General features: G+C 39.9%; 2 protein-coding genes across 2 annotated transcripts in view; both read left to right on the top strand.

Moving 5' to 3' along the window:
* Nucleotides 1-4,474: 4,474 nt before the first annotated feature.
* agxtb (alanine--glyoxylate and serine--pyruvate aminotransferase b) lies at nt 4,475-10,105 on the top strand. The gene is made up of 11 exons (XM_085139673.1): nt 4,475-4,833; nt 5,257-5,449; nt 5,575-5,639; nt 7,175-7,275; nt 7,363-7,433; nt 7,517-7,601; nt 7,726-7,824; nt 7,998-8,067; nt 9,009-9,104; nt 9,318-9,446; nt 9,773-10,105. The coding sequence occupies exons 1-11, from the start codon at nt 4,558-4,560 to the stop codon at nt 9,878-9,880; spliced, it is 1,293 nt and encodes a 430-aa protein (XP_084995799.1). The 5' UTR covers nt 4,475-4,557; the 3' UTR covers nt 9,881-10,105.
* Nucleotides 10,106-10,249: 144 nt separating this feature from the next.
* Nucleotides 10,250-13,085, top strand: part of thap4 (THAP domain containing 4) — an 8,640-nt gene continuing 5,804 nt past the window's right edge. Inside the window, exon 1 of the mRNA XM_085139681.1 lies at nt 10,250-10,458. Coding sequence (XP_084995807.1) covers nt 10,434-10,458 — 25 coding nt within the window. The 5' untranslated portion in view covers nt 10,250-10,433. The remainder of the gene's footprint in view (nt 10,459-13,085) is intronic.

Genomic DNA, 13,085 nt, shown 5'->3' with positions numbered 1-13,085 from the left:
TATTTTGTGCTGTGTTTACGGCCTCATATGACTTTATTGTTTTTGTTGTTAAGTTTGCCTCCAGCGTTCTTCATTTGGACCATAACTTTTGCACTCCAGTTTGGGACAAAATGCTAATTTACACAGCAGCTAAAAGTGGCAGAAACTGCATGTCAGTGTCTGTCAGTATTGTTCCACTACAATATTAGAAAATCATGGGTCTAATTGTCTGTTTTGGATATGCTGCACTTTGTCCTGTAGGAGTTTACTGGAGGATAGCAAACTAGACACGTGGGTGTGTGTTTGCACGTCTGGGCACGCAAATTACATATTTGCCTGTAACTGATTGGCTCACTGAATAGCCTTGTCAGCCAACGGGGTTCTTTCTTTCCATTTCCACATACACTGTCACTCATCCATACTGACATGCTGACAAATAATTTCTTATAGTTAGTTGGTTGTGTTTTTATAACTAAATTATCTCCTGTTTCTTGCCACAGTATTCATGTCAGGATGTCAGAAATGCCTTTAAGGCAAAGCTTCAGCTCCAGTGGCTCTGAAATGGTCACGATGGTGCAGAGACGTCTCACAATTTCTGTAACTTTCTGAAAGAGGTTTGATATTTGTGCCTCAATAATCTTTACATACCTATAATTTGTCAGCTGAACATGTGACTGGACTTTATTTGGAACAATCTGAGTCTGTTTCAAGAGACTGTCTGTCAGTGCTGGTCATTTATCAGATGAATTATTGTCCATTGAGTGAAACTTTAATTCTGTTTTCCTGTTTGCACATCATCTTGTTTACTTATGAGGTTCCATTTGGGCCAGAATCACACACATGCTCACACATGCGCTGTCTGTTGGCTGTGTGACAAAATGTTTGTGTTCTCGTGAAAGTTGTCCTGTCCTCTTGCAGTTGACATTTGACCTACTGGTGGCCACATGCACCTCAGTCAACTGTCATTTCAATGTTTTTTGCACTTTGTTTGGAGCGAATCTGTTATAGGTCTGTTAATTATCAGTTCGCTATTGCTCAAAACTTCCCTTTCACCCAGGATTATTGAGTAACTCATCTGACAGACTGCTGCATTACACAATAATACTAAATGGGTTCATTTTCAATGTGCTATGAAGATACTAACTCAACAAATTTAAGCAATGTCCCCCCACCGTCACCGGAAGAAGCATAAACTCAGTAACTTAGAAAACAGATCATTTTCAAATTCAACATTTCAAATAGCTCAAATATGATCAAGCACACAAATTGTTTCTGTGCAGTTTAGCACACAATTTGCCTGCACCCTAAAGAGGCTGGAGAAGAACATCAAGCTTGAAAAACTAGAAATATAAAGGTTGGGCTCCATGTGACGTCCATGTGATTCATTTTACATTGTTTTACTCAGACATTTGACCTGTGCAGGATTTGTTGTTGATGTTGATATTTTGGTGATTTATGTACTATAAAATACAACATATTGAATGATAATAAGTTATTGAAAGACTGTGTGAGAGTACTGGACAGTTTAAACAAGTGCAGGCTAAACTGAGTAGTTAGAACTGGTGCGGGGCAGCCTGTGTGAGTAGCAGTCATTATTTTCAAATTCAGCCTGATGAAAGCAAGATTTTCCATGCAAGAAAGCAGTCATGTCAGCTCATGTAACATCTCCTATACTGTAGACCTGTGGCTGTTAAAGTAGTTTTTCAGTGCAGTGTTGGACAGTAGGAGGGAAAACTCACAAACATAGGCATGACCTTCGTATCAACACATCAGATGACAATTTTGGAAAACCTGCAGGGTGACGTCTGGTGTCAGAATAGTTTTAACAAAGCTGAAGTAAAAGCCAAAAAGTGTCACATGATTTGTCACATGTTCGGTGAACACAGAGGGTGCCCAGGGGAAGGAAATTTTAGGACAAATTGAACGTCACAGAGTATGTTTACGTCATGGTCAGTCAGCTGCATGACGGTGCGAGAGCCCAGGCCTTTATCCCAGCGTCCCGCACACAGCTGGGGCCCTAAAAGGCAAGTGAAAAACATTTTTTACCACTATATCTTGGGTATATCAGCTGAGATTAGTGGTCACTCTCAAATTCCGCAAACTATGGCAAAGACAGTATAAAATGGGATGCCAAATGACAAACAAACAGGAATGCCTTTTTGAAAATTGCCTTTTTTTGTTCAGTAAATTCAAAATGAAAACATTAAAGTTCATTTTAAATTCACTGAGAGACTCGGTAAGATGAAATCCAAGCGAATCCAGAAAAGCTGTCTCAGCAGTTCATAGTCATAGTGGATTTATGACCTGAAACTCTGGCTGGATCTGAATGAAGAACCCAAAGGACCGCACAACAAAGAAGCAAGTATCCTGGAAATATTTCTGCTTGGCCTGCATTTTTTATTTTTTTTTGATAAGGAAAAAATATTTATTCCCATCCTAAAAGTGGACACATCCCTAAAGAATGCTTTCACCAAGCTTTACTTTCACATTAATCATTGTTTTGAGACTCATCCCAGAGAGTGATACAGACATACAGAGAGAAGAGGTGCTGAGCAGAGTGTAGCTAATTGTAAAATTTGTTGGCGACTAACTGAAGCAGGGGATCTCAGACAAATGGCTGTGAAGCTTTTCCATGCCTGAATCACATGCAAGGCTGTTTTTTAACTGTGTACTTTTTGTTTGGACTCAGAGGAAAAAATACTTGTGTTGACACTGTAAACTTGTGTAGTTCTCCTTTTCACCTCCCTCACCTGAATCAATCAGACAATCAATACAGAGTCTGAGCCATAAGCAGAATCAAGGGTGCAATCAATCAGATCTTATCAGGGTCCACCCCAGTGCAGGAGTTGGTCACCCATGATGTTTTGGGGAAGTGAAGGGGGTAAAGTACAGACTGAGGGGAAAAATATACATGCTTCAAGTAAAATATAGCGTGCTATTGGCTGCACCGGACTGTGATAAAATCATATTTAAGGGTCTACTTTCTCATCACAACTGTTAGCAAATATTGTGATTATTAGTAAACATAAAAACAGCCATTTTCAAAAAGTCTAACTGCGTTTAGACGGGAAGGAGCTCACAGTCTTTATTTTGTTGATCACTCCCCTGCTCCTCCTCCTGCTGCTGCTCTGTTTTAGTGGATTTTGAGTGTTGGGTCCAGTGCAAAGGCCAGTGATAGGATAAGCCAAGTCCACCTATTTACGAGTGGTTTAATTATTTACCCAGACATACTCGGGAACCTTTTACTGACCCTGCTGAAGAAAAACTGAGAAATGCTGCAGAATTAGTCAAAGTAAAGCAAAGGAATCAAACACTAGATTATATTTGTAGTCAATTTGTAGAAACGTTTATAAAGTAGGACAGAACAACTCCTGATCAAGTTATATGTTCAACTTAATGCTTTGGAAATTGCTGTCCAATATGCATCTGTTGCTTGAAGCATAGACGCTGTTTCACCACAAATAAGATATGTTGAGGTTCAGCTTGGAGGAAGCAGTGAAGAGTGCCCAATAGCTCTGAAAGTTAGAACAACTTTTTTTTCTTAATTTAAAAATATAATATCGCTATCCTACCTCCTTTATCTGGATTTCAGATATCCAGTAAATCTATAGGTTGCTGTTCTGTTTGGAAACAAGAAAACACTTGTGTAATAACCATATGATCGTTTATATTTTTATTTCTTATCAAGAGAACAACCCCACATAATAGCATATGTCAATACGTATACACATTAGATAATAAGCCCGAGTTGTTTGTTGGAGTGTGTTGTGTTCATATGGGTGGGTGGGTGGGTTGGTAGGTGTGTGGCTGTTTGTTTCCCTGCCCCATTTCTTCCTCTGAGAGAGCAGATTGGCTCTCTGAGAGGAAACTCCTCTTTACAGACTGAATACTTGCAGTTACAAAATCAACTAACCTACAAACTCACCTCAACTGGTTCTAAGCAAGTGTAGGACTTCATTTTTCCACACAGTTCAAGAGTCAAGTGTGTCGATTTAGACCAGAAATGAGTCACCAAAACCAGTTGTGGTGGATCCAAACTGTAAAAGCTGTAGTAGACCTCTGAGTCTTTACAGGACAGTCTTGGCCGGACATAACTTAAGTATAAATTACACTAAACAGTATTGAATAACTTGTGTCACTAGGATGTTTAATAGTTCTACCCACACACGTTTATTACTAATGCAATGAAAGGTTTCCCAAAATGGTTTTTAATCTCCACATATAGTTTTTCCAACATTAAAAGGCCCTTATAAAATTATGATATGAGAGGCTAAAAAGTTTAAAACGTTAAAAAAAAGTTTAAAAGCTTCCACTATCTCTAGCATGAGAACAGGAAGCAAAAACTAGGCTATAATAAATAAATGTGTAAAATATTCTCATTAGTACATGCATTGCTATTTGGTGTGTCGTCATGCACAAGATACCAACCCTTAAGTGTGACGCACAACACTCCGTGGCCACCAGGTCAAAGACCTGTTTGTTTTAAATCTTCACCTTATCACACACTCCGGTTCAGTCTAACTGTCTCGCAGAAGTGACCTCACCGGGCGAAAGCTTCTCAGTATCGGGTCATCAGCCATGATGCAGCGGGCATTATTCAGCCGGGGCGCCCTGCTCGCCCAGCAGACATCAGCGGCCCTCGAAGGTCCGCTGGCCGCGAGGAGCGCGCCAGTGCTGCTGCGCCTGGACCGCTCCATGTCCTCCGTCACTATACCGCCGCCGGCATGCATGCTGCGACCACTGGAAGTGCCTCTTCGTTACCTGTTCGGACCGGGACCGTCGAACGTTCCTCCACGCATCTTAGCTACAGGGTCCAGACCAATAATTGGTCACCTGCACCCAGAAATGTATGGGGTAAGTGCTTTTTGTTTGAGTTAATTTATACTGGAAATTCAAATTATTTTTATCTGGGAAATAGGAACGGCTTCCTAATGTGGTGAATCTGGACTAGCTCTGTAAGTTTGTGACCAGTGGATATTCTTGTTTTCCATCTTTGCTTTGACAAAGCCGAATCATCATTTTTACCACTAAAATTGCTTTATTAGATTGAAATTTTTGATTTTAAGTTGTTTTTGGCACACAAATAACTCAGACCAAAAATTTCTCTGTCTTTTTTTCATGTTAAAATTTATTTTAAAAAAACAACAACAAAAGACCAAATCTATCCTTAGGACGTGAGCTTGTGCGTAATTACGCACAGCCCACCTGAGCGTCAACAGTGACCATTCCTGACAAATTAAACTTGAAATTATTTCTAATTTTCACTTCGTGTCACAGATCATGAATGACATCAAAAAAGGAATCCAGTATGCCTTTCAGACAGAGAACAACATGACTATAGCTATGAGCGGCTCCGGGCACGCGGCTATGGAGTGTGCGGTATTCAACACGGTGGAGCCCGGAGAGAGCGTGCTCATAGCCATCAACGGGATCTGGGGAGAGCGCGTTGCAGAAATTGCAGAGAGGATGGGTAAGCGTTTACGCACAGGTTTACGCACACTTAATAAATACACTACATTGATACTGATTGTTTAACTATTAGCCAATGTATGTATTTATTCAGTAGCTAACAGAGAATATTTTTTTTATCTGTAGGGGCCAATGTACACAGAATGGTAAAAACGCCTGGAGGATATTTCACCAATACGGAAATTGAGCAGGTATTTAAACATATTGTTGAAGGAGAAATTATTACTATAAATAAAAATATATATATCAGCCCAAGCCCATGATGCTAAAGGTGAGATTTTTAATCCTTACATATTGTTCAGGTCTTTTCTTTCTGCCCTAAATTTGATGAATATACCTAAAGCGAGTATTGTAAAATGTCAGTGTTGGTCAAATAAAGGAAAATGTTGGTTTTTAGGGAATCTTGAAATTGTGAAACTGTACTTGCCAAGTGTGTGTGTTTCATGTCTGTGTGCACAAAGACACAAAAAATACACACGTCTGTCTGTATCTTTGTATGGGCCAGTGGTGACAGAGTTAAAGGTTGACCATGACACTGTCACCAGAATTGTCCTGCTGGTCTGTGAAGGATCATGGAGGGGATCTCAAAACAGTGAAGTAGTAAAAACAAGCTTTGCAGTATTCAGTGATATTTTGTGCACGATAGGAAAAAAAACCTAGAGAGGTCAGAGGGTGAATTTAGACATGATGCCTTGACACCAGTACAAGATTTAAAATAGGGTGGTTAGCACTGTTGCCCCACAGAAAAAAGGTTCCTGGTTTAAATCCTGGCTGGAGTGCATGTTGCATGTTCTCCTGGGTATTCTGGGATCCTCCTGCAGTCCAAAGACATCCATGTTAGGTTAACTGGTGACTCTACACTGGCCATAAATATATGAGGTATTTGTTAAAATGAATAGTTAAAGTGTTCAGTTCAAAGCACTTTGAGTGGCCAGTAAGACTAGAAAAAACTCTAAATAATGGAAAATATGTTACATTTACACCTGCAAGCACGCCACCCATGATTATTAAAATCTATTTATTCTGCCCTAAGTGAGATTAGAACAGAGACCAAGACCAAAATAGGCCTGGAGGGCGTCATAAGATAATAAAGGCACCTGAGCTGCCATTTCAGAGAGTGTGTGAACACATGTGCAGGTCCCACGCACTCCTGTCACTACTGTGAACAAACAGACTAGTTTGCAATAAGCACATTTTGTGTTAAAAGTTTTAATTAATGTTAAATGAATATTGTTAATATTCATTGTTATGGTATTATATAATATATGGTAGTTATTGAGATTTTTTTAATCATATAGCAGTGATGAGTGTTGTAATGGTTATACAGAGTTGTATAAGACATCCTAGCATTTCAGGATGTTCTTACCATAGTCACTTTCAATAAAATATATTCAAATCATTATGGCTGTTAGTGTCTTCATGCCTTAGATAAATGATATTATGTGATGGTAGATGTTTTTTTCTACAAAAAAGGGTGCTATAAAACTTCTGAAACATTAACTAAGGTTTAATCATCTATTTATTCATGTCAGACAGGCTATCGATACATCCTAAATAGAGCTGTACTTTAAAATTTTGTATATTATGAGGGAAAGCATGGCATGGCTGAAACAAATCTGTGAAGGCATGAAATTTGAACAGTATGTAAGGGTTAAGTTGGGTAAATCACTAAGATTCACTTACACCATGCTCGCATGATTAAATTTGTCTTGACGTCTCGCCGTAGGCCATAAAAAAGCACAAGCCTGTCCTGTTTTTCCTCACACACGGGGAGTCCTCTGCTGGTCTGTGTCACCCAGTTGATGGCATTGGAGACATCTGCAGAAAGTGAGCCTCCTACCACATCAGTCTAAAACAGCACATAACAGAATATAGTGTCATATTTCTCACTGCTCGTTGTTGCATCTCACACAGACATGACTGCCTCTTCCTGGTCGACACAGTCGCTTCACTCGGTGCGGCACCAATCTTTATGGACAAGCAAAGTAAGGCGGTGATGAAAGATCTTCCTCTCATACCATCAGATGCGCCTGTGTGGGATTTAATCCATCTTTTATTGTGTTTCCAGATATCGATATCCTCTACTCTGGTTCTCAAAAGGCTCTGAATGCACCTCCTGGTACAGCACCCATCTCTTTTAATGACAGAGCATGGTAAGGAGGGAGACGGTGGAGTGGTTATGCATGCATCTTATCCTAAATTGTTACAAATATTTAAAATAAAAAACACACAAAAAAAGCAAAAAGTAGTTCAGGCAATGCTATCTCCTCTGCACAGCCACAAGATGTTTAACAGGAAAACAAAACCAGTCTCCTACCTCTTTGATATGACACATCTGTCCAACTACTGGGGCTGCGATGGCAAACCAGCAAGGATGTAAGTCCACAGCAGATAGCTGATTACAAGCTGATTGTTGGTAGTTCCAAATACCCTCTAAACTTTAGTTTAACAGTAAATGTTGCAGGAAAATTCCTAGAATGAGAAAAAAATATTATTCAAGCTACTAAACCTTGAATTGTAAAAATGTCATTGTGTCATGTGGCTTTTAGATACCACCACACCGGTCCAGTGTCTGGATTCTTTGCCCTGAGAGAGAGTCTGGCCATTCTTGCTGAGAGGGTAAAGGGATATTTCCCAACTTCTTCAGTCACATTTCTGAACAAAAAATCTGTAATTTCGAGATACTGTTATTCTTTGTATACAACGCAGATTTCCAAAACGGTTTCGGAAACTATGCAAAGTGCAAATAAAAACAGAATTTAATGATTTACAGTATCATAAAGCCATTTTTCATTCACAGCAGAACACAGAAAACATATCAAGTGTTTAAACTGACAAAATGGACCATTTTAAGAAAAGAGGGTAATTTTTTAATTTGATGGCAGCAACATGTCTCAACAAAATTGGGATAGGGTACTGTTTATCACTGTGTAGCATCCCTTCTTTTAAAAGCCGCCTATAAGCGTCTGACAACTAAAGAGACCAAGAGGAATGCTGTCCCATTTTTGTCTGATATCATATTCTAGCTCCTCGACCATCCTGGCTCTTCTTTGTCATGTCTTTTGTTTCATGATGTTTAGTCACAAGTCTGGACTGCTACTATGAAGCCTTGGGAACATATGTTGCACTCCAAGATGCTCTTTTTATACCTAATCATGTTACTGATCTGTTGCCAATTAATGCACAGTGCCCCAGCTTTTTGAGAACTGAGGTTGTGAGTTGTCTTTTGAAATGATCTAACTGAAAAGTATGTTATGAAGGATTTTTTTCATACAGTCAGTATTTTAGTGAGTAAACTGCCTTCTCTTTTATGTTTGTGCTAACTAAAAGTAGTAAATTATGTGAGGCAAAATGTGCATGTTTCCTTTGGTAGTTATATGATCTTTTAGACTCCAGGCATCTGAGTGATCCCAGTCAAACAAAATAAATGTTATCATCTTGTCTGTTTAGTAACCTCTGAGTTGGTATTACTAACAGGAACACTAAAAATAATCCCTTTTATTTTTTTTACCCTTTTAGGTAATTATTTCTAAACACAATAAATCTTTGTCTCCCTCTAGGGGCTGGAGGAGTCCTGGAAGAAGCACAAGGAGGTAGCAGCCTACCTGTACAGAGGACTGGAGGATCTGGGCCTCAAGCTATTTGTCCCCGAAAGAGTGAGACAGAAATGCAAGAAAATAGCATCGTGGTGCCATGAAAACATAGATACACAAAGAGAATAAAGGGGATATTTACATGAAACAAAATAACAAAGACAAACAAAACAACACTGTACAACTTAACTTTATATTTGTGTTGCTTTTAAACTCACTGGAGCAGTTTCCTCCCTTGTGTTGTGACGAAAGCCATTTTTTATATGTGTCCTGCAGGATTTGAGGCTTCCCTCCGTCACCACCATTGCTATCCCTGAAGGCTACGACTGGAGGGAGATGCTGACATATATCATGAAACACCACCACATGGAGATGACAGGAGGACTGGGCCCTTCCATTGGCATGGTGAGTTAATTTTACAGTCATTATTGGTGGCAACTAATTCTGATGTGTAGTAGTAGTTTCAGGGCGTTCTAGCTTTTCAGCTTCCTGTCCTGCTGTCCTTTTCTCTTAAATTAACATGCATATCTTGTCTTGAATCAAACTAATCCAGACAAACAAAGATAATGTTTAAGGACCATTTCCAGGTACTGTGTGACAGGTTTAATTACAATGGCTTTTTAACAACAGCAAAGTCATCACTTTGGTGTCTAAGCAGCTTTCTGAATCATCCTGCTGAATTGCTGCAGAGTATACTCATGTACTGTCCTTTCCATCTCTCATTTAATTAGGTGATGAGGATTGGATTGATGGGATACAACTGTGAGAAGACTAATGCTGACATGGCACTGCACGCCCTGGCGGATGCTCTGAAAAACTGCAAAAAGAGCAAGCCTTAAGAGCCTATATTCCTAAACCACCGACTATGTACTAATTCATTAGTGAATTTAAAGAAAAGAACATTCAGTGTCCGTGTGAAGGACAGTTGGAACTGTGCATACATTTTGGGAATGCTTTTTTTGACTACAGGGGTTTTAGAAAAACACAGTTTTTTCTTGTATAAGTAGGCTAATAATGAAATAAATAAACAGATATTGTTGGGCCCATGGTGAGTGCACTGAAAATGTCAATAAAGTGAGTTTTATTTTATCAAACACCTGTTCTGCATGGTATGGTCTGAAGAGAAGAGGAATGAAAGCTGGACTGGTGTGACAGAGGAGGACGCTAGGGACAGGGTGAGGTGAAGGCAAATGATCCGTTGTGGCGACCCCTAAAGGGAGCAGACGAAAGAAGAAAAAGAAGGGAGTACTTCTCTGTGCATACTACATTTCCCAGGATGCCCTGCGTAAATCTACATCATTCTGCGTCAACACCGCGATGTGAGTGGAGTGACGTTTCTGTAGTACTGGCTAAGTTTGGCTGTTCCGAAACCGACTGTAGCCTCCTTAATTAATGGCCTGTCCTGTCAATAACACGGGTAGGTTATTTTTTTGTTTTTATTTTAAATTGAAAAAAACAACAACATTTTAACAGTTTAATACTGGTAGTATTATTCTCAATCTTCATCAGCTCCTGTAAGCACAAGCTAACTGTGCTGACTTTTAATGTTACTTATTAAGACGTTTTTAAGTGTAGTATTTTTGCTTTCGTGTCATTCGAACTCTCTTTGCCCTTTAACTCAAGCCAACTGCACAGTTATTTTTCTATCTTTAACTTAACCAAGCTAACTTCAAAGTTAGCCTCGTTAACAGTAAACAAACTACCACCGGAAGGACCGAGCTGCTCCTGTGACGGTCCTGTGAGGACAAGTCCTCCGTTTTATCTTTCATATCAACAGCGTTTAGTTTTAAGGTTTCGATTTACATGAGAGGTTGTTATAAAACGAAGACCTTCGTTTGCAGCAACATTACGCCACCTAGTGCAGGGCTCTAGACTTTTTTCTTAGGTGCACCAGCACAAATGTTAGGTGCACCCAAATTTTTCAACCGCATCGCTTAACCCCACAGTTTTACATGTTCACTTAAAAAAAAATCTGTCCATACAGAGAATATTGATTTGTAAATTCTTTATTTGGAGCACAGTTCTACCAGAAAGATAAGTTACTGAGAAAGTGCTTGTGCTTAAGTGCTTTGGCACTCTTTGGCAATATTGTAGTCAATGTCAAACGTAATCATCATCTCGGACTCCTCTGAAGGCCTGTTTGCTGCTGCCTGCTGCTAAAAGGCATCGGGAGAGGGGACACTTGGGTAGTGCATTTATCGCATCATATAATGTGTTTTCAGGATACACTGTGCGTTTTTAGCGTTTCGATTTGGAACGTATTAGCAGGACTGCCATGGTCTTTCCAAACTCATGACAGTAAATGCAGTTCATGGCAAACTGGTCAAACCACTCTCTTTGAAATACACTACATATATACTTTCCCCCTTTTACTTTCAGTGGGATCTGGCTCAGAGTCGATCGTATGTGGCTCACTATCTGAAGCCGTCTCCAGACCAGTGTTAGGCATAACCTGAGAGGTTGATGGTTCCCTGTCAGAGCACTGGCTGTGAATTTCAGATGGATCAGGCCTTAACTTAATAAAAAAGTTATAAATCGTTCTTTTCATCTTTTCTCATTACTCACAGCTACATCCACAGCCTAGGCTACTTACTAGGACTGGGTATTGTCAATGTTTTATATAATCAATATGATTCGATTCAATTTTGACTCTGACTGGTTTAGACCACGATATGGGCAAAGTGTGTGTCTGACCACACAGAGACTTTCACAGTTTAGGAGACTTTTCTTTTTTCTTTTTTTATTTGAACGGCTGGTCGCACCGGTTGGACCTAGGATTTTTTTTTAGTTGCACCATTGAGAAATTAGGTCGCATGTGCAACCAAATTGGTCACACTCTAGAGCCCTGAGCATCCAAAATTGCTTCAGTTATCTCTCTCTTTTTCTTCCTGTGGGACACCACTTCTGCCTTCTTGCCCTCCATCATTAAACCAAATGAGCCGGTCACGCAGGGCTTTGGTTTGACCAGCGATGTAGCATATTCAGAGAAGATTCATCATGCACTTTCAAAGTCTTGTCACAGGACAGCGCAACTGTAGTGTAGGACGCAGTGTGATTTTTTTTAATTATTATTATTATTGAAGGCTCATTCCTCCTGGATGGAAATATACAAATGTGTTTTAAAAGCTAATAAAGCTCCCTGACTGCATTAGTGCCCTTTTATTTTCTATGACAACAGCAAAGCATTGGACAAAGAGGTGGATTTTCGTTGTTTTGGTTTGGGGTTTTCTACTAAAATTTTAGCTTCAAGAACCACCTCCTACATATAAGATTCAGTAACAGAAATCCCACAAGAAACTACTAAGGAACAGTGAGGCATAAACCCTTTACGAGAGCAGCACCCAAATGTGGGTCACTGCTCGACCTGGATACCTCACTGTGACCTGACCTGCAGGTCTGGAGGCAAGCACTTTCACAGGAGTGGCTGAACGAGGCCAAAGAGAATTACGCAGCAGAGCTGATCTTTAGTGCGCTGAGACTCAGCAGTGCAGCAAAGATCTGAAATAACTTTGAGGTCCTGCACACAGCCAAACGGTAAATATTTTGCAGTTTAGATCAGAGTGCTGACCATGTGTGCACAATCAAGCATGCGCTGATTAATGCATGTGGAGTTCTTTGCACTAATGTGAGACTAAATGAATACAGCACATTCGAATCAAGATCTGTATTCAGTGCATCATTACGGCTCTATTGTTGATTGCTATTGATTACATTGTTGATGAGACACTGGGTTTGTTTTCGGTCATAATCTTGCTGTAGGATGAATCCCTGACCAACTAGGCACATACCAAAGGGCACTGCAGAATGCTGTGGTAGCTGTTTGGGTTCAGGGTGCCTCTTACTCTGTACAAATCACGACCCTGGATCCAACAAAACAGCCCCAGACCATCACACTTCCTCCTCCATGTTTGACAGTTGATGCTACACACTGTGGAACCATCCTTTTGCCTACTCGAAGCTGTACAAAGATCCTGCGTGATAAAGTAAAGGTTCCAAATTTTGATTCATCAGTCCATAACACCTTCTTCCAGTCTTCAGTACTCC

Source organism: Neolamprologus multifasciatus, chromosome 18 (assembly GCF_963576455.1).
Source record: "Neolamprologus multifasciatus chromosome 18, fNeoMul1.2, whole genome shotgun sequence".
In the NCBI taxonomy this organism is placed as follows: Eukaryota; Metazoa; Chordata; class Actinopteri; order Cichliformes; family Cichlidae; genus Neolamprologus; species Neolamprologus multifasciatus.
The sequence above is the reverse complement of the archived record's forward strand: the minus strand, read 5'-3'. Positions and strand labels throughout refer to the sequence as shown.